Raw genomic sequence first — 24940 nt, 5'->3', positions numbered from 1 at the left:
CCAAGTTCTATACTTTTTTTTAGTAGAAAATTATTATCAGCGGAGATACACATTTATTTATGGTGACTCTCAGCTGATACGCCAGTACATTTGTAATCATAACGCGCAGTTATTTTAGGTGCATTAAATTTAATCGACTAGATTTAAATCTCTAGCTGTTTGATAGAAATCTATTGTACAAAATATTAATAAAAATTAAGTATTTATTGGAACTTATATACTATTAAAACGAAATAGAAGGTCAGGTTTAAAGACAACAGGATACTCAGTTAATTCAAGCTTACACAAAAAATTGTTAACCAAAACAGACCGGTCTAGATTATCATTTATAGTAGTAATCTTGGCAGCTGATTAACTTTCATTCATAAATTGTTGGACATTCCAGAAAAGAGTATGATTTGAATCGACGAAACTTATCAGTAATTTCAAATACTATTTATGTAGGCTACGTGCTGAGGAGGCAACAAATTAAACTGATAATCGGTAACATAAATTTACTTTTCTTATGACAAATTTAATAATATATCAATCTTTGTTTAAGTATATACGTCTAACATTCACAGAAATGTATCACAGTTCTGTTATACGGAATCCATAAAGATTTATTTATAATTTAACTTAAGTTATTTAAGTTATTTTGTCTTTCAAATGTGGACCATGATGTGCCATTTATTTGTTACACACGTTTTATAAGGTCATTTTAAGTATCATAAATAAATAATCGGTTTGGCGCTAGGATCTTCACCCCAAAGTTTTTTTTTACTCGAAAATTCAACATATAAAGGAGATGGTCCACTGCCCTTAACTGAAATTTACTTCAATTAAAAGAAAGAATTTATTCATGTACTTGAAACTTTTATTGAAAACACCCATTAAAACATGTGAAAACACTGAACTCTTAGTAGGCGATGCCGGTGTTGTCGCGGATCCAGTCCAGGTACCCGGTGACGCGGGTGAAGACGGCGGGAGCTCCGGACTGGCAGCCGGCGGCGGAGACGAAGGAGGTCACTCCGACCAGGCGGTTGCCCTCGTGTGTGACCAGGGGACCACCGGAGTCGCCTCCGCAGGTGGACTTGCCTCCGGCGGTGTTGATGCAGATCATGAATTCGTGCAGGGACCAGGTGCGGCTGCAGTCGCCCTGGGACATGATCTGGACATCGATGGCCTGGAGCCAGTCGGGCAGTGGGCTGCCGTCGTAGGTGCCGCCCCATCCGGAGGCCACGGCCCACCAGCCGGCGTAGTCCTGGTAGCGGTCGTTGTAGCTGGGCAGCTCCACCTTGTTGACCAGGTGCCAGAAGTCGACGTGCGGGGTGCGGATCAGGGAGATGTCGTTGTGCAGGTTGCCGCTGTTGTAGTGGTGGTGCTGGACGAAGTTACCGCTGCCCACCCAGTGGGTGTACTGGGGCTGGGTGCGGATGCTGGCTCCGTAGTGGATGGTCACTCCGCCGGCTCCGTTGGTGCAGTGAGCAGCCGTCAGGACCCAGCTGTTGCCGATGATGGAGCCACCGCACCACCAGTTTCCGTTGCCGCTGAACAGCAGACCCACGATGTAGGGCACCTTGCCCTCGTAGGCTGGGTAGCCGTTGGTGATGCGACCCTGGATGTCCTTCACCGGAACGGGGGTCAGCTTCTGATCCTTCTGCTCGGGAGCAGGGATGGCAGTGGCTGCGGCCACGGCCAGAGCCAGAAATACGAACAACTTCATCTTGGCTAAGTCTTGCAACTCATGGTTTTTCCAGAAACTGACCGTCCTTTTATACAGAAACCACTGCCTTATCAGCCCTGAGAACGATTGTTGGGTCCGAAAATTCGCCGGCTGTATATTATGGCCAAGTATGACAAGCATGACAATTCTGACCGACTGATAAGCTTAAAGGAAGTGGGTCTTTACTGAAACTATGGCTTGCATCTACGATTTGTTAAATTTGAAATTATTTTAATAAGCATATGGCAAAAAAATTAACTAAAAAAAATATTGAGAAAATAAAAATAAAATTTATTTTAAATATCACTTTGTTAATCTGTTAACAAGAAAACAACCGCAAAGTAATAATTTTGATTAAGAGTTGAGAACAAAATTCGGATGTAATTACGATTATTAAGTTTTGAATGACAATCGAAAAGGGTTTTATTTTAAAAATTTAAATAGTTTAAAAACATCGAATTTGTTTTCCTATGATTTTGAAGACAAATTGGTTATTTTACTGCAAAGCTACTAAATTTTTATTTAATATAGTTTTTGAAAACTATCTATGTTCCCTGCTAAAATTTTTTATTTGCTTTTTTCCTTGGTTTTATATAATAGAAAATTATGAATGAAAGCCACAATCAATCATTCAAAAGAGAAACTAATTCATTTATGGTCAGCAAATCAAGTACCTACATTTAGTATCATGAATCAGAATCAGGTCAAATATTTTAAAAACAAATCGTTTTTGGCTATATGTATTTTACGGCGTTGTACTTCGCTACATCTATTTTTGAAAAAAAATTCCGCTTATTTACAAATACTTACAGTATTTAAAGGAAACGAGATTAATTTTAAACATCTTTCTATTGTGCTGCTGAATTCTTGAAGCTTTCGCAAGTGTAATATATTATAATAAAAATATTCGATTATAAACTAATATGATAAGATTAAGAGTTTGTGGTTTATGAGGTTTTTTTTTGTCTTATTATTTGGCAAGAGATTTTGTTCATTAAAATTTTAAATGATTAGTGTTCTTTAGAGAATAATGGGATTCAGGTGTACACTTATGGCAAGCATGCCACACATCAATTGTGAAGAGCAGGCTATAAGTTAGGTCTTATCGAATGTCTTAACATTTCGTGCCAGAAAGTTGGCAAAATATATGGTCAGCGAATTTTGCTGACACGCGACAAGAGCTCTTGAAATTGATAAGGGACTAGTATAAAAGGCTGGTCAGTTTCTGGAAAAACCATGAGTTGCAAGACTTAGCCAAGATGAAGTTGTTCGTATTTCTGGCTCTGGCCGTGGCCGCAGCCACTGCCATCCCTGCTCCCGAGCAGAAGGATCAGAAGCTGACCCCCGTTCCGGTGAAGGACATCCAGGGTCGCATCACCAACGGCTACCCAGCCTACGAGGGCAAGGTGCCCTACATCGTGGGTCTGCTGTTCAGCGGCAACGGAAACTGGTGGTGCGGTGGCTCCATCATCGGCAACAGCTGGGTCCTGACGGCTGCTCACTGCACCAACGGAGCCGGCGGAGTGACCATCCACTACGGAGCCAGCATCCGCACCCAGCCCCAGTACACCCACTGGGTGGGCAGCGGTAACTTCGTCCAGCACCACCACTACAACAGCGGCAACCTGCACAACGACATCTCCCTGATCCGCACCCCGCACGTCGACTTCTGGCACCTGGTCAACAAGGTGGAGCTGCCCAGCTACAACGACCGCTACCAGGACTACGCCGGCTGGTGGGCCGTGGCCTCCGGATGGGGCGGCACCTACGACGGCAGCCCACTGCCCGACTGGCTGCAGGCCATCGATGTCCAGATCATGTCCCAGGGCGACTGCAGCCGCACCTGGTCCCTGCACGAATTCATGATCTGCATCAACACCGCCGGAGGCAAGTCCACCTGCGGAGGCGACTCCGGTGGTCCCCTGGTCACACACGAGGGCAACCGCCTGGTCGGAGTGACCTCCTTCGTCTCCGCCGCCGGCTGCCAGTCCGGAGCTCCCGCCGTCTTCACCCGCGTCACCGGGTACCTGGACTGGATCCGCGACAACACCGGCATCGCCTACTAAATGTGCAAATGTAAAAAATTTTTTTTAATTCAATAAATTTGTCTAGCAAAAATTGTCTGCAGTTTTAGTGGGGTATGACTAGCGCTTAAACTTTACTTTAAGGAAATTCGAATTCCATTGTAAAACACTATTATTTCGCGGTAGATGCATATACAGATAAAAAATGCTCATATGTTTTCCCGTCGACTAAATTTTCAATTTATTCAATAAGCCTTTTTGTTAGACTGTTGGCATTTATTGGAATGTTAAAAAAATATTAATTTTGTTACCTAAACTTGGTTTACCTATGATATATTGAACATTTTTTTTTCTATGGACATTATATTGTACCATTAAAATACATTTAGCATTTCTTTTGCTGGGAAACAATGTTGAAATAGAAAAAAAAAACATTAAGTTTCTACAAATACTGATCTCCAATAGTACATAACTGTTATAAAAATGTCCATCTGGACATGCCCAAAATTTTGGGGCAAGAGAGGGAGAGATTTAGAGAAAGAATACATTGTTTATTTATTAGCATTTGTGTGTATTTCTGTGTTTGACACCGTTGTTTGCACAGCACTTTTGTCTGGGTACGTGACAGTTTTCAGATAGAATAACGTTCTATTTGGCCCAATCCCATTTAGATGCGAAGCTACCTTTGCCCGAAGCAGTACCCATCAGTCAGACTTGATTCTCAGTTCCCAATTTACAATGTCGCCTCGCAGTTGGTACTTGGTTTTTGGGATTTTCCTGCATATGATTTGGAGTGGAGCAGCCAAGGTGGAGTTTTACTCGTCGGTGGACAGTATGCAGGATTTGGCACAAGTGGAGCAGGAGCTCCTAAATGCCACGCGTTCGTATTTGGAGACCCAGCAACAGCAGCTCAACTTTTATCGCAGGTAATCAAATTTAATGTTATATTAAGGTACATATAACATTATTAGCTATAACATTTTATAGATATGTGGATCAAATAAAACGGGAACATGAATGGGCTGTGGCCCAATTAAAACTGGATGAGTATCTGGGTCATCCATTGCACGCTTTCAGGTTGATCAAGCGATTGGTTCAGGATTGGGATGCACTTATCTTTGAACCCATACTCACCAACCAACCCAGAGAAGGTAAATTGTATTATACTTTAAAAGGGTTATAAGTTATGCAAAACAAATCCCATTTTCCGCAGACTTTCGCCAGTTTTCAGAGATACTGACAAGGGATTTGGGCTACCCCGATCAGTCGGAGCTTCAAGGAGCCATCAAAGGTTTGGCCAGGCTACAGAGGGTCTATAATCTTTCCACCTCGGATCTGGCTGGCGGCGTAATTAATGGCTTTTCTTACGACTCGGAGTTACAATGGCGTGAGTGCTATGAAATAGGTGCACAACTATTCGATCTTGGGGAATACCAAAGATCACTGGAATGGCTCCAGGTGGCACATGTACTTCTCCGAAATCTAGAAGACGAGAAAGACAAGATTCACTACCTATCAGATATACGTGAATATGCAGCCATGGCCAACTTTGAGTTGGGTAATCCAAAAAGAGCTGAAAACCTTTTAAATCAAATCCTAAAGCCCGAACCCACACACACCGCTCAGCAAACTCGCAAGTATTTGGAAAACCATGAGCCGGGAAAGAACATCCAAGAGAAGAATCCCTCGTGGTATGCCAATTACACCAGGCTATGCCAGGGCAAAAGATTACCAGAGGAGAGGAGTGGTAGCCCCTTGAAATGCTATCTGGATGGAAAGAGACATGCGTATTATACCTTGGCACCTCTTCAAGTGGAACCCGTACACCTGGATCCGGATATCAGTGTCTATCACGGAATGCTGAACGCCCAACAGATCTTGTCCATCTTCGAGGAGGCGGACAAGGAGGAGATGGTGCGATCAGCCGTAGCTGGCGAAGGTGGCAAACGCACCGTCAGAGATCTCCGGGTTAGTCAGCAAACCTGGCTGGACTACAATACTCCCATAATGGAGTCTGTGAGCCGGATCATTCAGTTTGTGTCTGGATTCGATATGGCCGGAGCCGAGCACATGCAGGTGGCAAACTACGGAGTTGGTGGGCAGTACGAACCGCATCCGGATTACTTTGAGGTCAATTTGCCAACTCAATTCAAGGGGGATCGGATATCCACCAGCATGTTTTATGTAAGTTTTATACTACATTAGATTTGTATCTGGATATATTTTAAAATAATATTTTTGCAGCTCTCTGATGTGGAACAAGGTGGTTATACTGTCTTTACCAAACTTAATGTTTTTCTGCCTCCTGTTAAAGGAGCCCTAGTCATGTGGCACAACCTTCATAGATCCTTGGATGTGGATGTGCGCACCTTACATGCTGGCTGTCCAGTTATTGTGGGTTCCAAGAGAAGTAAGAACAATTATAGATATAAGAAAAATGTTCTAAATTTTTGTTCTAATTGCAGTTGGCAACATTTGGATGCACTCGGGCTACCAGGAGTTCCGGCGGCCCTGCAACCTCACCTCAGATAGCTACAAGTCCGCAGCCTATCGGAAATCAGTGTAGATTAAACGTTTAATAAATTAATATCTTACTTTAATGAGTGTTGTATAGGTTGCTTAATCAATATAAAAGTGCATCAGTCAAAGTCCCTGTAAGGCAATGAGATTTCTTGGTTCCTTTGCAAATCACAGGGTCTCACATGATCCTGATGACGTTCTCGCACCCAGACATTGGCAACTGCAGATAAAAAGTCATTTAAAATAGGTTATTTTTAGGAATATGTATAACTTACTCCACTTGCTGCCCTGAAGAACGGGACAGGCGGCATGTTTTGTTCGATAATCCTGATCACCAGAAGGATGAAGATTGTACCAGAAGAGCAGACTACCTCTTTCTGGTGTCACCAAAAGGGGCAAAAAGGGAAATGCGGTACCACCACCAGCTTCAACATCGGAGAGCTAAAAACAAATAGTTTGGGGCATAACAATATAGTGTTATTTATAAAGAAAGTTGTATAGGAAACTCACGTAATATATGCCCGTGGCAATTCGATTCCCGGTATCATCCCCCTCTTGGTAAATGTGGTTTTCCGGAAAGCTGTCCCAGTGTGGTTCATAGTGACCACCGATGCCATAGTTGGCCACCTGCAGATCCTCGCCGTATTCCATTTCCAGGCCTGATAAGTCACCCACATGCTGGCTTAGCAGTTTGGTTACTGCATTCCTGGAGTAGTTGAAGGAGGCCCCTTGGCTGGTGCGAAAAGCGGCTGCAGTTGATGCCCCATTTCCGCTTAGCGAGTATACAGTGGATCTTTTAATCCTGGGTCTGGCAGTCCTTTGCAGGAATTCCGAATCATTGGAGCTAACCACCTGATGCAGCTGCACCACTGGCGGATCCAAGTGCAGTTCCTCCAACTTAAACGGAGCATAGCCAAAGCGACTTTTCCTTAGGCGACAACGGAGTTGTCGTTGTTTGGAAGGCAGTGGACCCAACTCACCACGGCACACCTGTTCGTACATACGAAACTCCCGGGACTCATGGTAGTCCCCAGGTCTTCGTGCTGTCACATGAAGCAATCCACTTTTGTCTCCATCGGTGATTAGTTGCTCCAAACGCCGACGAGATTCTAGAAGATGACTCCTTTGGTCTGGTTCTATGGAGAGCACGTGGTTCACTAGTCTCAAAGCACTCTCGTGGGCACCCATCTCCCGATGATAGTCCACCACCGCCTCCATGAAGTCCAGGGATGCGGATTCCGTGCCATAGGACTGTTCCCCGAGCAACTGCATCGACTGCTGCAGCCACGGCACCGTGTGATTGTAATCCCTCAAAGCATACAAGTGCTGGCCGAGCACAAAGCAGTCCTGCCAGGACATGGCCGTTCTGGAAAAGAGATCCAGGTTTAAGCAGACACAGAAATTACAGTGAAAATAGAAATCGTTTTAATCTTTAATTATACAAGTATTTTTTATTATACTGTATGCTGCCCCACTTTATAACAATTCGTTTTAATTGAACAACTTTTTGGGTCATTTCCTTTCCCACTTATGGGTATTAACAAACATTTTGCAGTCGTAAACTCACATAATAAGTTGCTCCCGGAAGAGGAAAATATAATTGCTGCTTTGTTATGATATGACACAATGTTAAATGCACATAAACCTCAACTTTTTTTATAACCACTGTGCTAACAACTAACTTAAAGTAACTTACTAACATTTGTTCAGTATAATTCTGCATTCTGTTAGAGTCAAAAGTTGAACCTTCTTATTTAATATAATTTGTATGTAATTAAGATCATTAGTGTTTAGGAAAGCCCGCTATTAGATCTTCGAAGCTTATTATTATATACAATTCCTTACCCATATTTAACGCCGTTTAGACTTCCACTGGCCAATTCGGCCACATCCAGTTGGTATGTCTGCTGAAGTCGAGTTAAAGCGATTGCCGATCCCACGAAATCATCCTGTGAAGGATAGCTCAGATTTTCCTTATATCCGGCCATGGCTTCGAGATAGTCTGTAACGGAATAGGTTATGATTGTATCTAATGGATAATAGTTCAACTGTTAACTAACTTGAGCGACTTGAGTCTGATGAAACACTGCCCTCGAAGGTCTCCCAATCGCTGTGGAGGCGTTTAATCAGTCGAAAAGCGTTCACCGGATTGTTGAGGTAGTCATCGATGCCCTCGGCGGCATTCAGGTGCTCCACGCGGATAGCATCGATCTCACTGAAATCATAAACAAAGTAATCATTAATCAGACTCATAACTAAAGGAATTTGCATAAATTAAGTTTTTTTTTTGGGTGGACAAACTAAAACTAAAAATTCTCTAGATTTTATACACTGATAAAATGGAACGTAGGCTAGGAGTGAAATTAATTGGTTATTTTAAGGGGACAAATTTGAGCTAAAATTGGTAGCAAGATCATAATTAAAATGGGAGGTGCATGAAACATTTTTCAAATGAGAAGGTGACTTTTTAAAAAACTGCAACTCAAATCCGTTTTTCCGCAGTGTTTAAATATTAAAGCACCTGCTGATTGAAACCATTTTTCAGAATTATGGTACAAAAAATTGCCTTAAAATATACAGAACTACCAAAAAATGAATACAAGTAGAGGTTTATCGGTGGGTTACCTGTTTTGTATAATTTACGCATTTATTTGCACGCCTGTCGCCTGCATTGCGGCTCATTTAAAAGTCATTAAGTTGGGAGCGTAACCATAATCTGAATCTAGAAGCGAGTCACAACTAATTTGAGTTCAAGTCTTTTGTTGGAAACGGCGCTGTCTTGATGATTAAGTGGTAGCACTTGTACCCAATAAATCTATTTTAATATATTTTCAAGTGGACGCCATGCCCAATGACTAAGCCAAAGAAATTCAATTGTTTTGTTTCTTACACAATTCGAAAATAAAAAGACCAGTTTTCGCAGACAGCTGATTCAGAAAGGTATAAATATTATACTTTACAATTTGTTAACGGTTTCTTATTAGATAGAAAGCAATCCGGTTTGCGAAATGCGCATGATAAACAAAACAACCGCACACGTTACTGTATAATATGCATATCCGAGGCGATGATTGCACAATATTTTAAACTTCTAAATCTGCTAAGCCGGTGACACTTATTTCTGAACAACAAAATAAACTAGCGGCATTAACAATTGCCTTAGATCCGGCGATCGGTATCGTCGCTGGTAGCAATCGATTTTGTCGCAGATAATCAAATGCAAGGTTTCGAAATGTTACTGAAAGTGGTTGGCCAGCGATTTGTGCTTTATACGTGCCATTAATTAGTATAATAACCGGCGCTAATAAATCAAGCCCAGAAATTGGAGAAATTAGCAGACCATAAAATAAATAGCACCCCGCGCAACTAAACAAATAGCATTGGTTAGGGAATCAAGCAATCTGCAATCGGCGACAAATCGCTGGGTTGCCATTCACTTTTATGGCAACCGGTCCAATGAGATGACAGAAATCTGCATAATTGTAATAAAACTAACTGAAGCTAACTAGAATTTAATATCTCGATGTGCCATCTCTCCCACAACAGACTTTAATTAGTCAAAAACAGTTGAAAATCTGCCCACCCGAGTTCGATGTTAATTTTCAATTAACGTGGGCGGTCAGCCACGCATATGAAAAGATAAATTCATAATCGGATTCCCACTGACATCTGTCAATTGATTTTCATTTTATTGTTTCACGGATTGTGTGACAATCTGAAATATCATATGCCTGGGAAATTTGATGGACTCTGCACATTCCGATTGGCCTGTGCGCGAAATGAGTTTCTCATTTGCATCTAATTAAAGCTAACCATCTGGGTATTAGCAAAAACCAGCATGGAATAGTAGGCTCGGCTAGAACCTGAGAAACTTTCCATTTTCATATGGCTTTTGCTAGAGGAATGTCCACTAACACTTTAAATTCTTTAAGTGAGTTCAATCCACTCTGAAAATAAAATTTACATATATTTAAAAGAAGTTTTATGAGCTGTTCTTATTTTCTTCAGAATGTCTTTTTTATGTGCTTGTTATATTACCATAAAAAGCACATAAAAATCTTTTTAAAAATGTATTAATATCGGCTGCACGGAATTTCAGATTTTTAGATTGCTTTATTTTTTTTTTATTTGTACTTGAAGAGTTAGGAAATTTCTTATTTAAAGTCTGTTCTGAACCGGTTTTTCATACATTAAATTTACAGAAATTTGTAATAATATTTCTTAAACATTCTAATTTTGTTGAAGGATCAAGTTCATTTGAATAGAAAATACTGAACTAATCCAAAAAATATATTATAATTTAAAGTAATTCTATGAATATTAAAATTTCTATTTTGCAATTTAAAATTAAAAATTTTAAATAAAAGTATAGACAAACATAATCACTAAATTAAATACTTTTTTTATTTTCGAAATAAATGTGCTGGCTTATATTTAATTCACTTTTACCTCTGCAGTGCTTCTGCATGCTGATTAATTTCATTCACATAATTTTGCAGCTCTGCCAGGAGCACAACCTCCGTTTGGAACAACTTCTCCAGACCCGAAGTGGAACTGAAGAATTCGCCACGGCAGGATAATATCGGCAGCAACAAAAAAAGGACACACTTGGCCAAAAACATTTCACCCAACCGAAAACGTCACCGGCTTTCAAGATTGCGGATCTCGCTTTTTAGCTTGCTGTTCCAGCCGCGATTCGTTATAAACTGTTTTCAGTCGGCGGCCAAAGCGACGATCTTTGGTTGATCTTATGAAAAAAGCTCGGGGCGTTTGCGGCTGCGCGATACAGCGGGTGTTGATCGAGCAGTTCCAGCTTTGGATTCTAATGGCACGGAATCTCTGGTCAAAGAACTGCCCGCGGGGGAGCCAAGTTCTGCTTGAATAGGCCCCATTAAGTGAAGTACCCACTTCAGCGAGGTTCAATAAACTGAAACTGAATGTACATATGTACATTTACATAAGACAGAAGTTCTGACAATTGTGGCAGGAATCAAAACTGAACGTTAAAGAAATCTACATAACTTTTCCAGCCGGCAGACTGAATTTTTCCCTACTAATTACTTTCACTCTGCTGCTCGCAGCAGTTGTCATTTCACAGGCCCAGATATTCAAATCAAATCCCACCGAAACTTTGCCCGTGAACTTGTTTATGCAAATGAAGCCGGCAAATGAATACGCAACTGGCTTTCGGCTCATCTCAAAGCTGGCCCGCTCCGTTCGTTTTGAGTGAGACTGCAAGGCACTCAAAACATTGAAAACACTCAAACCGCACTTAACCCACTGAGCTCGTTCGAGCCAAAAAAGAGACACAGTAGTGGTAGCTTGACTATCACATTCTTTATTTGATTATCTCGTAGCCCAGCGAAACCTCGTGATCCCGGAAAACGTCGCAGGGGCGGGCAAAGGTCTGCGTCACCTCGTGTATCCAAACGTTGCCAACTGCAAAGATCAAGCCGAAAATAATTACATTAATTGCAGAGGTCAACTCGAGAGCAGGTGGAGATGGCTGATGGCTTCATTAAACCGCATTAAATCAAATTAACAGTCATTTTCGTATACCTGCTGAACTTTAAGCAGCTTGTTAAAGAATTAAAATATTAAGTTGTCTTTAAAAACGACTGTCACTTATCTTCAATTTGTATATTTATTTAAGCAGGCAGGTGAATTTAATTTAATATAGGTTAAGCAAATTTATTTCTGTGTATGTATGTATGTATTCTGTGTAGAAAGTGAAGAGTATATTTTTAAGTTCTATTTGTTTACATACTTTTCTGTTCAGTGAATTGCTATTATGGAGAAAATTTTGACTTTAAAACTAATTAAATATTGTGACATTCTGTTATAAAATCTTACTTTCCATAAAATGTATAATAAATTTATTTATGGAATATGAAATAAAATAAAAGTTTATGATAAGAAAATGATAAATTGTTATCATAGGGGAATTTGATATTAAAATTTTTGATTTTAAAGCTCATTTAATATTGTGACATTCCAAACTTTCAATGAATTTTGCTTTGGAATATTAACTACAAATAAAATGTAATGATATGGAACAAAATAATTTCTGAGCAACTTAGCTATATAAGACACCAGTAATTACAAAGTGATGCTTTCCTAATCCCCCCTTGGATATAACTTACTCCACTTGCTGCCCTTGAGGACTGGACAACCGGCGTGCTTGGTGCGGTAGTCCATGTCCAGGGAGCGATGCAGATTGTACCAAAAAAGGACATTGCCCAGCTGCGGCCTAACGACGATGTCCAGGAAGGGAAAGGCGGTGGCCCCGCCCTGCTCCACATCGGATAGCTGCGTGGGCAGAATAATTACTTTCACTAAATCATACGAGGGATTAGCACCATGTCCACTCACATAAAATATGGCAGTGGCAATGCGGTTGCCCTCCTCCGCAGGATAATGGCTTGGGTCCCGGAAGAAGTCCCAGTGCGGTTCGTAGTGCCCACCCACGCCGTAGTTGGCCACTTGTAGCTGCTCGCAGAAGGTGGTATCGAGTCCTGTGGCATCTCTTAGATCCTGCAGCATGCCCACCATAGTGGGATGCGATTCGTACTCCAGCCAGGCATTTTTGCTCACGCGAAAGGAGGACTTCTTTCTCTGACCCCCCGGCAGGGGATTCACGGTAGAGCGACTCATTCTGGGCACAGCCATTTCCCGGAGTTGAGCAATCTTTTGCGTGCTCAGCATGTCGTGGAAGGTCACCACATAGGGATCCAGGCTGTGCTCCTCCAGCTTGAGTGGTGCCAATAGGCGATATGGATGGCGTCCTTGGCTATAACGACAGCGTAATTCCTTACGGGGAGTGGGATTCACATCCCCTCGGCACACCTTCTCGTATTGGGCAAACTCCTCCGATAGCTGGGGGTAAAAAATTGGAATATTAGTTGCAATAAATATATATTTATGCTACATACTAATTTTTATTTTATTTGCTATTAGGTTCTAAGAAATCGCAGAAATCACTTAGGTTTAGAAACTAATTGTAAAGGTGTGTAATTGTATGCAACAAAATATATTAAATCTGAAAGTTAATTGAATTTATTCCGGAAAAAGTCTTTAATTTTTTGTTTACATCTTTTTATGTGATTTCAATACACCATTGTCTTCAACGATACAAACACTTTCTTATAACCTTATGCACATATGAGTTCGGCAAGTTAAAAATGAAAATTAACCGGTTATCTTTTATATATTTTCAAAGATTAAGATTAAAGCCCTAATCTCAAGCTTCCATAAAAACGGTAACAATTCCAGTAAATGCTTGCCAAAATTCACTTTAAACATTTTCATACTCACGTTATACGAATCCGAATGTTTTGGTAAACTATCGTTTTCGGTGTCCTCTGGAGGAGTCGCTCCTTTGTCGCCCAGATGCCAGTTTCTTATGCGTTTGGGATCGAATTGGAGCACCCGTTGACTCAGCTCGTAAGCCGTATCGAAGTCGCCTGAAAATTTTTAGAATGAGTATCCTTAAAGTTGGCTCAACAAATCCAACCCCCCAAGCTTTTTGCTCACCCAATTGGAACAAACTCTTGGCCGTTGCTTCCATTTTGTTGAGGGTAACGGTATCCGGTCCGCTTGTGGGCGTTGAGTGGGCGTTGGCGTGTGCGGGACTGCTGTGACGTCGCAAGCGTTCCATCGACTCCCGCAGCCAGACCTTGGTGTTGTTGTAGTCCTCCATTTCAAAGAGTTGTTGACCCAGCTCGAAGCAATCCTGCCAGCTCATGTCCGAACTAAAAATAGAAGCTTGAAATGTTATAATTGATTTTTTCGAAATCGATATGCCCTTATTTTGATTTTATTAGCCTTTCAATTAAATAGGCGAATTTAAGACAGTAAATTAATTAATATTCATGTTGTCATGTCTTTAAAATTATGGAGATTACAGATTTATTTATTTATTCCATTGACGCATGATGGGGCGATTTTATTCAGAAATAATTATAATCAGGAAACTGCTAATATTGAATATTTTGAAGTTCTGTTTCACAAGCAAAGTTTATGTTATTCGGAAGCTGACTTGTTTAAATTGATATTAGACTTCATTTCGGAGTATTTATAAAGTTTAAGGACTAGGGAAATCCTTGTATAAGTGTGATACAAACATGATTAAAGTCTGACGAATAATTTCTATTAAATTTGTATAAAATATGTATTTATGTTTAATGGAACTGTAAGAGCTTATTATTGTTTATGATTTTATACATGTTTATTTTCAATGCTACTGTAACTTGACATTTCCCATAGACAATAAGTAACATATTTGCCCTAAAAGTCAATATACTTTTCAAATCAGCCATTCCAGTGCCATCGATTGGGGTTCAGTAAGAGGGGGAGCAACACGTTTGCACTGGGATTAGGCGGAATAGCTCTGTATTTTAAGCCTGGCTGGTTATTGCTTATTCGCTTCCGCCACCTAACCCACTTTGTGGTCTCACCCGTATTTGATGCCATTCAGGATGCCAGCGGCCACCTGGGCCACGTCCAATTTGTAGGTGCTCTGCAGGCGAACGAGGGCCAGGGCAGCCCCCTCCACGTCCTCCTGGCTGGGGAAACTCAGTCCGTACTCCCTAGTTGCATTGAAATCTGCCAAAGAGAAATCGTTGAAACAAACGTTGTTTAAAAGGGCCGGTCTCCAACTCACTCATGTCCTCGGCTATCAGCTGAATGCGAGCCTCCATGTGGGACCAGTCCGTGTGGAGGCGCTTCATCAGGCGGTACACGTTCACCGGATTGGTCAGGTAGTTCTCCGTATCCGCCGCTGCCATAGAATGCTCCTTTTCAATAGAGGACAGTTCGCTGCGGATTGAACGAGTTTCGACTTAGAGTTGCCTACCAGTTTATCCGATGTATGAGACTTGTGTCGTCATAGGAGCTGACTTTGCAAGCTCATACTCGTCTTTCGGCTTAATTAATTCTAATTTATGTGTGATTCTATATTCATAATAGTTTTTATGATCGCTGCGATAACAAAAACGAGGCGAAATGAAATAAAACGAAAGCGAAATGCCAAAAATAAAGTCGAAACCTGATAACCAATATTTGATGATCCAACTGTCCAACTGTCAATAATAATCCAATATCTGTGGCTAACACTCGCGGCGTCTAACTACTCTATTTTAAGTGACAGGTGGGCATTAATGATAATACCAAATTGAGATCACTGGCACTTCGCACATATAAAAGCAGACATAAAGTCTGGCACCTCGTGTGTCGGCGACTCTCTGTAAACTAGTTCTCGAAAGGGGCAGTAAAACTTTAATGGATTTGCTAACGACAATAGGCTGTAATTAAATTAGCATTATTTCGAATATCGTGATATGGCTGAAAACTATTCTCTTTTCCTATTCCTCAAGGTTCGACTGTTAAATATCCTTTAATGCTTACTATATTTCTTATACAATTTAGGAATATGACAAAGTATTCCATTTCATTGAAAGTATTTAGAGACGTCAGTCCTATCCAGTTATTATTTATGATATTTTTTTCAATATTTACTCTCTGGCTAATTGGATCTATTCATCTGAAGGCGTGACTTAATAAAATGTATAAGTTAAATGTATAAATACGGGTTAACTACAATTTCAGGTTAAGCTGTATGTTCTAGAAATCTTTCAAATACGGTTGTGTATATTTAACAAAGGTACTTTTAAGCACCTTATCTTTTTAGGTAGTAATTTTTTTTTTTTAATTTTGATTAAGCTATCTACTCTATTTAAGTTTTAATATTGATTATTGGTTTGCATTTCAGTACATTTATTCTTACCCCTCCAATTGTTGCAGAGATATCCTGATTCCATTGACCCTAGACCTTAGTTCCTTTGTGAGATATTCTTCCGTATGCAGAAGTTCCTCCAGACCGGTAATGGATGAAAAGTAATCCGAGGCCAGAGATTCCTGACCCAGAAAGGACATTAGTCCTATCAGTAATATATATCCTCGCATTGCACCTTCTCAGTAGTGTTTTGTTTATGTAAATACTCCTTGTTTAAGTTTAAATCCTTGGTATGTTCAGTTTTCCCTTCCAGACGTTCAAGTCCGCCACCATTCGCGTCTCGTGGCGAACTGATCTTCGGATGAATCTTTGAGAGATCTCGATTCTGAGACATCCCGTCCCATGATGCGGAGAGCAAACCGGCGGCGAGAATTAATTTCGCATGTGCGAAGTCGAAAACTAGTTGCGGTGGCCTATGATTTGAAGAAAACTGTTTTATTAGCCAGTTCTGTGCATGTTCCGATGCGGAGAGCAGCGTACGGGTTTTGCGGCCCGGCGTGTTTTATGGCTTGTTTTGCGCTGATTTACTGATGCTTATCGGCCGAGCTCGTTTCGAATTCAAAATTCGATCCGGGCCCAGATCGCACTCGGCTATTGTCTTTAGCTTGGGATTAGACCAGCCCGGCATATTAATACGGGCTAATTGGCCGTTAGCTGTTTGATATTTAAGACTGCAGTGCGACTATTTAGCAGTTTTGGCTAGGGCCACCATCACGTCGCTTTATGCCCAATTAACATTTCACATCCGACCGGTGCGACATTTCTTATTGGCTTATTGGTTTATGGACTATTGGCTATTGTTTATGGATTCCCCTGTTGCCGCCAATTTGGAGCAATGATTTGTTGATGGGTTGACCACCATAACTCACACTATTTTGATCCGCAATCGCTGCTGATTTATCGACTTCAGAGGCGGCCACACTTGTTTTATGGCCCAATGTTTGACTCGCGGATTTCCTCTTAATGGCAAACAAACAAACAAACAAACAAACAGAAAACAGCAGCTCGAGCGCAATTATGATTCGTAATAAAGTCTTCCATTTTAGCCTCTGTTTGCCCGACCCATTCACACCGGCCACTCCCAACGGGAAATAACGCAATAAAAGGCTGATTTTTAATCAAACGCCAAGGTCAACTTTATTTGATTACCCCGCTGGCAATTAAAGCATTTGTATGTAGCACGAATCGGAAAAACCATGAAAGTCCATCAGTTTCGCTGTTCACGTCAATTGAGTCCTGTCCACGCGGCTGCATGCGAAATTGAGATGAATAAGAATGGAAATTATTTAAGAGGTTGGTGGTAGTCGACCATGAGATACCCAATACTAATATAAACTTTAATTTAGTTATGGGTTAAAAAAAATTATTTTGTATCCTTTAAAGCTAGGATCTAAAATTTATGGTTCGTTGTGTGAAAATTGACTGTTAAATAATCATTTGGAAAGTCTTTGTTTTAATAAGTTTTACCAGGACAATCAAATACGTTTCAAATAAAATAAAATTTATACTGCAAAATGAGTTTTCAGTTTTTTTAGACTCAAATAATTAATGTTTAAAAATGCCGCAATGAAATCAAAATTTGACTACATCCTGCACTATGCTATACTAATTTTATAGGGTATATCTCAACATGTTAAATTGACTGCGTTGGGTCGCAAAACTGAATCCCAGCACGCTCCACCCATTCCTCAACTTACACATTTGGACGCCCAGGAGCACGGGACAGACTGCCACTCCAGTGCGGTAGTCCCACTCGGATGATGCGCCTCCGGCGGAGCGTGTGTGCCAGTGGAGCACCGAACCTCGGGGGACATTCACGCCGAGCTCCAGCTGCGGAAAAACCACGGCGCCGCCCATTCCGGGTGCCTGCAACTAAACCGCGGTAATGGAGCGGAATTCAATTAGTGACACACTAGTTAATTAACTAGGGGTTTTTGGTTAGCCACGTACATTCAACATGGCACGTGCCGCATGTTTAAGTTTCGCGTTATCCTCCAACTTGGTGGTGTGCTCGTGGCCATAGCGACGTGCCATCCAAGGATCCTGGTACGCTGCCTCGTAGCCCAGGAGATTGGGAATCCTCCTCAGCTTCTTTTGCCCCACTTTGGATAGCTTTAATGGTTGATAGGTAACTCCCTTCAAACCCTCCTCCTCATCAATAAGTTCCAGCATCTGATCGACTTGCTTTGGAGTCAGCACATTGTGATGCAGCGCTATATGTGGTTCTGAGCTCAGGAACTCCAACCTTGCAGGTTGAAGAAGCGACCAGGGCGTACTTCCTTCCAAATGGCAGTGGTTGGAACGACTTCCTGTAGTAGTTTCATGAGTAGCCTCTCGACAAAGCTCCTCTATTAGCAGCTGCTCCGTGGACTTGGATTTCTTGGGGGTAGAAGACAATATTACAGATTTGATGGTATACTTAAGATAATGTCTAGCCTTTTAAAGAAATGTTGCCAAAAATAAAACATGTGTTAAAAAAAAATTTAAATATTTCTACAATATACACTGATGCAAGGATATTCAAAGCTTCGCACATAAATCACTTCATAAATATCACTTATTCATTGAAATGGAATCCAACTTGGAATGTTTATCATTTTTTATTTTGCAGCCCAGACCCATCAGCTGACTTAGAAATTTTATCCGCCACTTACTTGTTTCTTTATCTTCGACTTTTGACTCTTTCCCTTGGGCAATTCCTTTTTGGCCAAGGCTTTTTCAATCTTTCTCTTGGCCTTTTGAACATTTTGGTTCATTGGCAGCAATAACAGAAGCTGCTCGGCAGTTGCCAAGGCTCGGGAAAGTTCCCCTAAAAAAATAAAAGGTGGTTACATTTTGGAAGACTGATGGATATTTGCACTTAATACAAAGCAAACCTACCAGCACGGTATTCAATGTTTAGCGTTGCTTCTAGAATCTGCAACCGACCACTTTCCCGTTCCCTATGCGATTCTGTGGAGTTTTCGGAGGCGGAGGGCAGCTTTTCCAGAGCTGTTTTCAACCAAAATCTAGCCACCGAAAAGTCTGACTTGCGAGCCACTTCCAGGCAGTCGCCCCAGGACATGGCAGAGCTATAAGTATGTAAACAATTTTTGATTGCTTTGGTTTCTCATTTTCTGGCGGTTTCGGTTTTTTGCCTTACCCCAACTTTAAACCTTTGACCACGCCCAATGAGAGGCTAGCGGGTTCTAGTTCATAAACCGACTGGAGATGTAGCAGTTGGGTAAGGGATTCCTCGTAGTCCTCTTCCGTTGGCAAAGTAAAACCACTATCAGAGTAACCTTCTCCGAAATCAAACAGATAGGTGGCATTGGCCTGCTGTTCCAATCTTGGCCACACACTCTCAAATCGCTTTAGAATAGTCAGCACATTCAGGGGATTACCCATGTACTCCTCCACATTATCAACTTGACTGTGTATCTCCTCGATGGCCGAGGTTTCCCTTTGGATCTCCTCGAGTTGAAGCTCCAAACGTTCGATGTAATCACGCAACTCATCGATAAGCTGCGTTTCGGTGTCCAGAAGAGCCTCCAGTTTCTCCTCTCCCCTGGCAAAATTAGCTCCAACCAACGAACCCGTCAGCAGAAGCAGCCACAAAACACCAACAGCCACCGGCATTTCCATAATTAGATGTCTCCGTTGCTTTTTCAGTCTTTTCGTTCTTCACTTTGCTCTTGGCCCTCGGGTCAATGACTAGAGATTTTATCTATATTATGTATTGGAAGTTCGAACCGAACGGAGAATGTTTGACTGACCGGCTTGAATGGAGGAGCTAAACTGAGGCCAAGGTCTCTATTTCCCATTTAGCCCAAGAAAGTGGTGAGTTTAGTTTAGTTTGCAATGCTATTGAACTTTGTGCTTATACTATGAATTATTAAACTTGTGGTGAATTTAAAGAACTAGTTTGTTTTTCCCTAGATAAATATATTTGTTGTGTTTTTACAATAGGTATATTTTTATTTAATTTAATCGCTTGCTAGCCTCATTTGTGCTTCAAGTCAAGGAACTTTCCCTCATCGCTAATGAGCCCACAGGGTCGCTTAAACTCCTGGGCAGCCACATGGAACCATTCATTGCATACTAAAAGAAATACAGTTTTAAAAATATTCAAAATTTTAAGTGGCTTAAATGAACTTACTCCACTTAGATCCTTTGAGAACAGGACAACCAGCATGCTTTGTTCGAAAGTCCTTGTGTGTGGAGCGGTGCAGGTTGTACCAGATCAGAAGACTGCCCTTCACTGGGGGAACAGCCAACCGGAGAAAGGGAAAGGCGGTGGCGCCTCCCAGAGGGACATCATTGAGCTAAAAAAATATAAAAGTGCATTTTTTGAGAATTTCTGAATTGTTACTTTGTCGCAATTTGACCCCAAGTCAAATGAAACACGTTTTTGGATAGCTAATCATCTAAGCAAGTTACGACTATCACTTTGTGGGTGAATTCAAATAATATAATTTTTTACCATTTTGAGGATTTTTTTATAAGAGGTAACATCATCTTTTTTTTGCTAAAATTTGTGAAAAAAAAATTTTTTTGAAATTTGAATACAGATTGATTTAGATATTTGTTGCGAGCTTAAGGAAGTATTACTTGGTAATTGTTTGAATTGATTACTGATTTTTTATTGCGAAAATTAGGAATTTTTACTGGGATTTTGGTCAAAATATTTTTTTTGTTTTTGAGTGATTCTTACCTGTAACTAAACCAAAATGAGACACAATTGTTTTGGTCTTTCTTTACAAGACCATCGAGATTAAACATTCAATATCTTAACTAAAATTTGGGAATTTGGATTTTTCTATGTGATTTTAATTTAATTCGAGTTCTTGATAACTTGATTTTAAATTAAAACTTTTATTTAAATTTTGTAATGTAAAAACTTAGAAACTAAAATAACTCACATAGAACAGAGCAGTCAGAAGACGGTTACCCTTCCAGCCAAAGACAGAATTATTATCGTTCTGGGGAAAAAATGGAGCATTGTAAACTGTTAATCACAATTACTAGATGAACTCACCTCCACAAAGTCAAAATGCGGCTCGTACTGCCCTCCAATGCCATAGTTCACCAGCTGCAGTGGCTCCGCACTTTCCGTGCTCAATCCGGTGACGTCCTCCAGACGCTGTTTGATTTTGGAGAGCCAAGGATTCGCATCGTACCACAGCCAGGTGTTTTGACTTGTACGGATTTCGGTTGTGGTGGAGTTCTCGGACTGACCCACTTTCGAACGCTCCATTTGACCCTTGCCATTCTCCATGATCAGAGCCATTTCGCTGTCCCTCAAAACTTGATGAACATAGGCCACATACGGATCCAGATTTAGTTGTTCCACTTTGAAGGGTGAAAGGCGGTAGTATGGAACTCCCTGGTGACTAAGCCAGCATTTCAGATTCCGCTGCTCTCGAGGGGATTGGCGAAGTTCTCCTTGGCAGACCCGTTTATACAACTGGAAACTCTCCTTTTGCTCCTAATAAAATAGGGTTTTTTTTTTTAATTTTAGTTTGGTGGTAGTAGCTACTTACTCTTTCTGTCAACTTTGGCAATTCAACCTTTCTTGGTCTAAGACTTCGCTCCTTTGCCAATTGACTCTCATACAAAATCTTATTCTTCAGAGCTTCCTCATGATCTGACGCCTTGTCCAATATTTCATTATTAAGTTTGTGAGCCAGTTTTAGATTGCCCAAGCCATTGAAAGCCGGTGAAAGGTGCTCCAGAATCCGGACATCGCTCACATTGGGTGAGATAAAGCCCAAAGGCTTACCATGCAGTCTTTTTCTAGCCTCCAGTAACCACTCGGAGCCATAGGAGTACTCCTTAATCTGACAGAGATTTTTACCCAACTCAAAACAGTCGCTGGCACTCAGCGCAGTGTCCAGTTCATTTTTATCCCCAGGAAGGAGGACTCCATTAGCCAACTGATCCGTGTGTAAATGGTAGATATTCTGCAGTCGGAGAAGACCACGAGTGGCTCCATGCAGATCCTCCTGAGTGGGTCCTTTAAACTTGACTTTCTCCAGAGATTCACTAAGAGCACTCTTGTAGGTCTCAAAATTGCTTGTATCAAAGACAGGATCAAACACATGAAATTTCCAGTCGTGAACAAGTCGTCTGATGGTTGTGAAGGCGTTTAAGGGATTGCCAAAGTAATCCTCAAGATCGTCACGATCGATTTGCAAATCCTCAACCTGATTTAAAAATCTAAAAAACAATATATTTGGCTTTTAAATAATAATTAACATTTAAAACCAACCTTTTAATATTTTCCTGCTCTTGCTGAGCTCTTTCAAGATATTTATCAAACTTTTCTACTATAAAAGCCTCCACGTCAAGCAGTCGCTCCAGCTCACTTATGGCTGAATAGTAATCGCCATTAACTGAAATAATGCAGAGTACTGAAAAAACTACACCAAGCCGGCACATTTTCACTGCTCTGAGTTCCATTTGTTACTGTTCTGGGTTTCAGATAGACGAATTCGAAGACTGTCAGTCCACGATGAGTGCAGCTAAGCAAACATTGACACAGTTGGCGGTTTTTCGGCATTTCTAAAGTGAAGTGTGGCTAACAAAAAAGTAGGTGGCTCTGAAGATGCTAGAGAGGTACACGCTTATTGTCGACTACACTAATACTAAGAAAAATGTTTACTTTAAGCTGACAAAAAAATAAAATTATATTACGGCATGAAAAATCAATTTTAACTGCAACAACTTAAATTGAAAGTAAATTATGGGCTCTTTTTACTTTTTACTTACAGTGTACAATAGCATCTCGAAATGCCAAAAGCTAGCCCTTTAATTTCGCTATTATGCCTGATAGTTTTTGCAACGAGCCATGCCAAAGCAAATATAGTAGAAAATAACTATGCCATATCTATATACGACATGGGAAAGTTAATTTCCCATGAGCATTACCTACTGAATATATTGCAGAACTTTACGGACCTACTGCAAGAAAAAGTGGATACAATTGAAAAGTAAGTAGACAACTATGTTCTATGAGTTATGAACTAATTTGCCATCAATATAGCTACTTGGAAATGATGAACTATGAAGAAGATGTGAAGCCTCCGAACAATGCCGTTGAATATTTTCGGCTTATACGTCGATTGCACTTGGACTATTTCAATTGGGTGTGGTTTTTGGAGCAGCAGCCTTGGGAGGGTAGGTAATTTCTCTGAGAAAGTCCTTTAAGAAGAATCTAAATCATCCATTTTGATTAGTTCTTGTTGCGCATATAATTGCAATTGCTCCGCACATGCCCTCAGTGAAGGACATCCGGGAGGCTACCAGGGCAATACGTCTCATCCAGATTGTGTATTCGCTACCGACTGATAAAATGGTCGCGGGAATTTTAATGGACGTTCATTACAAGTAGGACTTTAATTTTGGATATTCATATTATATTATCTAAAGCTAATAATTTTTCAAAGTGCTTCGCTCAACCCAATGGAGTGTTATACCATTGCCAATGAATTGTTTAAGGATAGGGAATATGAAGCTGCCATGGAGTGGTTAAGCTCGGGTGTGGATATGTACAATGCGGACACGGACAAAGAGGAACTTTATACACAACTGGGAGTACCCTTGTCCAATTTCTACGAACTCTTTGTAAAGATACAAGATGCACAAGGTAGGATTTTATAATCAAATGATTTGTTACTCTGATGAAGACTAAAAACATTACAGGTAAGAGAGGTTATGCGTTGACTGAGCTGAAAACGGCCATGAAGACTTGGCCAGAACAGGTCAGTTTCAGACGGGCTCATTCTCGCCTAAAGATGAACATTCGCATCGACAAGGAGCCAAATACAAAGGTAGGTACTGAAACTTTTGAACATGAACATGAACTTTAAACTATTTGTGGCATGTAGAAAGCAAGACCAGAGTATGTGTATGCGCACTGTTGCAGTCACGAGTGCCGTCCAACTTCAAAATTGTTTTGCCTGTACAACAGCACCACATCGTCGTTCCTCCGATTGGCCCCACTCAAAATGGAACTACTGTCCCTCGATCCTTATGTGGTGCTCTACCATGATGTGGTTACCGAAGAGGACGTCGAAAGGATTAAGATCCTGGCACAGGACGATCTCACCCGAGCCACGACCGTTCATGAAGATCAAGTTCTGAGGGAAGACCCATACCGCACCACCAAGGCCAAATGGCTAGACGACACGGATGAAGTGATGCAGAGGGTGTCCAGACTGATACAAGATATGACCAATTTCGACCTTAATGGGTCTGATATGTTCCAGGTTATGAACTACGGAATAGGCGGATTCTACGGCAACCATTATGACTTCTTAAGAAACTCGAAAGTAAGATTTTTATATTCACTTAATTAGTCTTTTAATATCGATTATGCTGCAGAGCCCAAAGAACTTTGTGGATCGCATAGCAACCACCATGTTTTATGTAAGTTGTTTTATTTTTTGATTAATTAATATTATTATTAATTCTTGGAGTGATCGTTTGAAGCTGAGCGACGTGCCTCTGGGAGGAGCCACAGCATTTCCAGTACTGAAATTGTCAGTTTTTCCAAAAAAGGGCTCAGCACTTATGTGGTACAATCTTCACCACTCAGGTGAAGGCGATAAAAGGACATTCCACTCAGCTTGTCCCACCATTGTTGGCTCCAGATGGGGTAAGAAGTCAACAAAAAATAAGGTCAGCTCCATTTATTTATTATATTTCACAGTCATGACCAGGTGGATAGGAGAAATTCAGCAACTGTTTAGGAGACCATGCTTAACGCACATTTAGAGAAATAATTTTGAATAAAAACAAATTCATATATTCACGGTATAAATATATTTCAGAGGAATTCATTGCCATAAAAGGTTAAAATTAAGTTTTTCACGCTACTTTGTTTTTATACCTTGCCAAAGCATTATTTTTTCAATT

The 24940-nt window shown here is 40.8% G+C and overlaps 8 protein-coding genes across 8 annotated transcripts; 3 read left to right on the top strand and 5 right to left on the bottom strand.

Annotated features, from left to right (window-relative positions):
• Positions 1 to 834: 834 nt before the first annotated feature.
• LOC108148759 (serine protease 1-like) lies at positions 835 to 1741 on the bottom strand. The gene has a single exon (XM_017275960.2). It carries the CDS (start codon positions 1703 to 1705, stop codon positions 899 to 901), a length of 807 nt encoding a protein of 268 aa, XP_017131449.1. The 5' UTR covers positions 1706 to 1741; the 3' UTR covers positions 835 to 898.
• A 1197-nt stretch (positions 1742 to 2938) lies between these two features.
• On the top strand, positions 2939 to 3823 carry LOC108148468 (serine protease 1-like). Its single transcript, XM_017275500.2, has one exon. The coding sequence runs from the start codon at positions 2965 to 2967 to the stop codon at positions 3769 to 3771; it is 807 nt and encodes a 268-aa protein (XP_017130989.1). The 5' UTR covers positions 2939 to 2964; the 3' UTR covers positions 3772 to 3823.
• A 644-nt stretch (positions 3824 to 4467) lies between these two features.
• LOC108148477 (prolyl 4-hydroxylase subunit alpha-1) lies at positions 4468 to 6295 on the top strand. The gene is made up of 5 exons (XM_017275509.2): positions 4468 to 4655; positions 4717 to 4880; positions 4943 to 5913; positions 5974 to 6139; positions 6195 to 6295. The coding sequence occupies exons 1-5, from the start codon at positions 4468 to 4470 to the stop codon at positions 6293 to 6295; spliced, it is 1590 nt and encodes a 529-aa protein (XP_017130998.1).
• An 8-nt stretch (positions 6296 to 6303) lies between these two features.
• On the bottom strand, positions 6304 to 10937 carry LOC108148476 (prolyl 4-hydroxylase subunit alpha-2). Its single transcript, XM_017275508.2, has 6 exons — positions 10699 to 10937; positions 8310 to 8464; positions 8095 to 8251; positions 6760 to 7615; positions 6525 to 6690; positions 6304 to 6469 (listed from the first exon to the last, which is right to left on the bottom strand). Exons 1-6 carry the CDS (start codon positions 10869 to 10871, stop codon positions 6369 to 6371), a joined length of 1608 nt encoding a protein of 535 aa, XP_017130997.1. The 5' UTR covers positions 10872 to 10937; the 3' UTR covers positions 6304 to 6368.
• Positions 10938 to 11571: 634 nt separating this feature from the next.
• On the bottom strand, positions 11572 to 16318 carry LOC108148449 (prolyl 4-hydroxylase subunit alpha-1). The gene is made up of 8 exons (XM_017275484.2): positions 16034 to 16318; positions 14912 to 15066; positions 14706 to 14853; positions 13783 to 14000; positions 13564 to 13712; positions 12622 to 13125; positions 12393 to 12558; positions 11572 to 11688 (listed from the first exon to the last, which is right to left on the bottom strand). The coding sequence occupies exons 1-8, from the start codon at positions 16210 to 16212 to the stop codon at positions 11588 to 11590; spliced, it is 1620 nt and encodes a 539-aa protein (XP_017130973.2). The 5' UTR covers positions 16213 to 16318; the 3' UTR covers positions 11572 to 11587.
• A 903-nt stretch (positions 16319 to 17221) lies between these two features.
• On the bottom strand, positions 17222 to 19666 carry LOC108149004 (prolyl 4-hydroxylase subunit alpha-1). Its single transcript, XM_017276348.1, has 6 exons — positions 19185 to 19666; positions 18923 to 19113; positions 18697 to 18851; positions 17993 to 18421; positions 17740 to 17914; positions 17222 to 17290 (listed from the first exon to the last, which is right to left on the bottom strand). Exons 1-6 carry the CDS (start codon positions 19664 to 19666, stop codon positions 17268 to 17270), a joined length of 1455 nt encoding a protein of 484 aa, XP_017131837.1. The 3' UTR covers positions 17222 to 17267.
• Positions 19667 to 19950: 284 nt separating this feature from the next.
• On the bottom strand, positions 19951 to 22501 carry LOC121467576 (prolyl 4-hydroxylase subunit alpha-1). Its single transcript, XM_041709311.1, has 6 exons — positions 22293 to 22501; positions 21565 to 22240; positions 21060 to 21509; positions 20944 to 21003; positions 20181 to 20346; positions 19951 to 20122 (listed from the first exon to the last, which is right to left on the bottom strand). Exons 1-6 carry the CDS (start codon positions 22481 to 22483, stop codon positions 20025 to 20027), a joined length of 1641 nt encoding a protein of 546 aa, XP_041565245.1. The 5' UTR covers positions 22484 to 22501; the 3' UTR covers positions 19951 to 20024.
• A 312-nt stretch (positions 22502 to 22813) lies between these two features.
• On the top strand, positions 22814 to 24838 carry LOC108148532 (prolyl 4-hydroxylase subunit alpha-2). Its single transcript, XM_017275573.2, has 9 exons — positions 22814 to 23013; positions 23067 to 23200; positions 23260 to 23410; positions 23470 to 23669; positions 23726 to 23853; positions 23911 to 24354; positions 24407 to 24451; positions 24515 to 24680; positions 24735 to 24838. The coding sequence occupies exons 1-9, from the start codon at positions 22814 to 22816 to the stop codon at positions 24797 to 24799; spliced, it is 1533 nt and encodes a 510-aa protein (XP_017131062.1). The 3' UTR covers positions 24800 to 24838.
• Positions 24839 to 24940: the final 102 nt, after the last annotated feature.

Source organism: Drosophila elegans, unplaced genomic scaffold (assembly GCF_018152505.1).
Source record: "Drosophila elegans isolate 14027-0461.03 unplaced genomic scaffold, ASM1815250v1 contig_476, whole genome shotgun sequence".
NCBI lineage: Eukaryota > Metazoa > Arthropoda > Insecta > Diptera > Drosophilidae > Drosophila > Drosophila elegans.
This window is presented reverse-complemented; position numbering and strand designations above follow the sequence as displayed.

Bases quoted from the DNA above. Each gene is read 5' to 3' on its own strand.
- LOC108148759 (XM_017275960.2), bottom strand. From the start codon at position 1,705: ATGAAGTTGTTCGTATTTCTGGCTCTGGCCGTGGCCGCAGCCACTGCC.
- LOC108148449 (XM_017275484.2), bottom strand. From the start codon at position 16,212: ATGCGAGGATATATATTACTGATAGGACTAATGTCCTTTCTGGGTCAG. The intron at 14,001-14,705 runs GTGAGACCACAA...TTCTATTTTTAG, and splicing joins CTGAATGGCATCAAATACGG to TTCGGACATGAGCTGGCAGG. The intron at 11,689-12,392 runs GTAAGTTATATC...TGATCTTTGCAG, and splicing joins CCTCAAGGGCAGCAAGTGGA to TTGGCAACGTTTGGATACAC.
- LOC108148476 (XM_017275508.2), bottom strand. From the start codon at position 10,871: ATGTTTTTGGCCAAGTGTGTCCTTTTTTTGTTGCTGCCGATATTATCC. The intron at 8,465-10,698 runs GTAAAAGTGAAT...TTATGATTTCAG, and splicing joins CATGCAGAAGCACTGCAGAG to TGAGATCGATGCTATCCGCG. The intron at 8,252-8,309 runs GTTAGTTAACAG...ATTCCGTTACAG, and splicing joins ATCAGACTCAAGTCGCTCAA to ACTATCTCGAAGCCATGGCC.
- LOC108149004 (XM_017276348.1), bottom strand. From the start codon at position 19,666: ATGGAAATGCCGGTGGCTGTTGGTGTTTTGTGGCTGCTTCTGCTGACG. The intron at 18,422-18,696 runs GTAAGTGGCGGA...TCTACCCCCAAG, and splicing joins AGTCGAAGATAAAGAAACAA to AAATCCAAGTCCACGGAGCA. The intron at 17,915-17,992 runs GTACGTGGCTAA...ACCGCGGTTTAG, and splicing joins CGGCACGTGCCATGTTGAAT to TTGCAGGCACCCGGAATGGG.
- LOC108148468 (XM_017275500.2), top strand. From the start codon at position 2,965: ATGAAGTTGTTCGTATTTCTGGCTCTGGCCGTGGCCGCAGCCACTGCC.
- LOC108148532 (XM_017275573.2), top strand. From the start codon at position 22,814: ATGCCAAAAGCTAGCCCTTTAATTTCGCTATTATGCCTGATAGTTTTT. The intron at 23,201-23,259 runs GTAGGTAATTTC...CATTTTGATTAG, and splicing joins GGAGCAGCAGCCTTGGGAGG to TTCTTGTTGCGCATATAATT. The intron at 23,670-23,725 runs GTAGGATTTTAT...AAAACATTACAG, and splicing joins AAAGATACAAGATGCACAAG to GTAAGAGAGGTTATGCGTTG.
- LOC121467576 (XM_041709311.1), bottom strand. From the start codon at position 22,483: ATGGAACTCAGAGCAGTGAAAATGTGCCGGCTTGGTGTAGTTTTTTCA. The intron at 21,004-21,059 runs GTGAGTTCATCT...TTTTTTCCCCAG, and splicing joins CGCATTTTGACTTTGTGGAG to AACGATAATAATTCTGTCTT. The intron at 20,347-20,943 runs GTGAGTTATTTT...ATATTTTTTTAG, and splicing joins TTCTGACTGCTCTGTTCTAT to CTCAATGATGTCCCTCTGGG.
- LOC108148477 (XM_017275509.2), top strand. From the start codon at position 4,468: ATGTCGCCTCGCAGTTGGTACTTGGTTTTTGGGATTTTCCTGCATATG. The intron at 5,914-5,973 runs GTAAGTTTTATA...ATATTTTTGCAG, and splicing joins TATCCACCAGCATGTTTTAT to CTCTCTGATGTGGAACAAGG. The intron at 6,140-6,194 runs GTAAGAACAATT...TTCTAATTGCAG, and splicing joins TATTGTGGGTTCCAAGAGAA to TTGGCAACATTTGGATGCAC.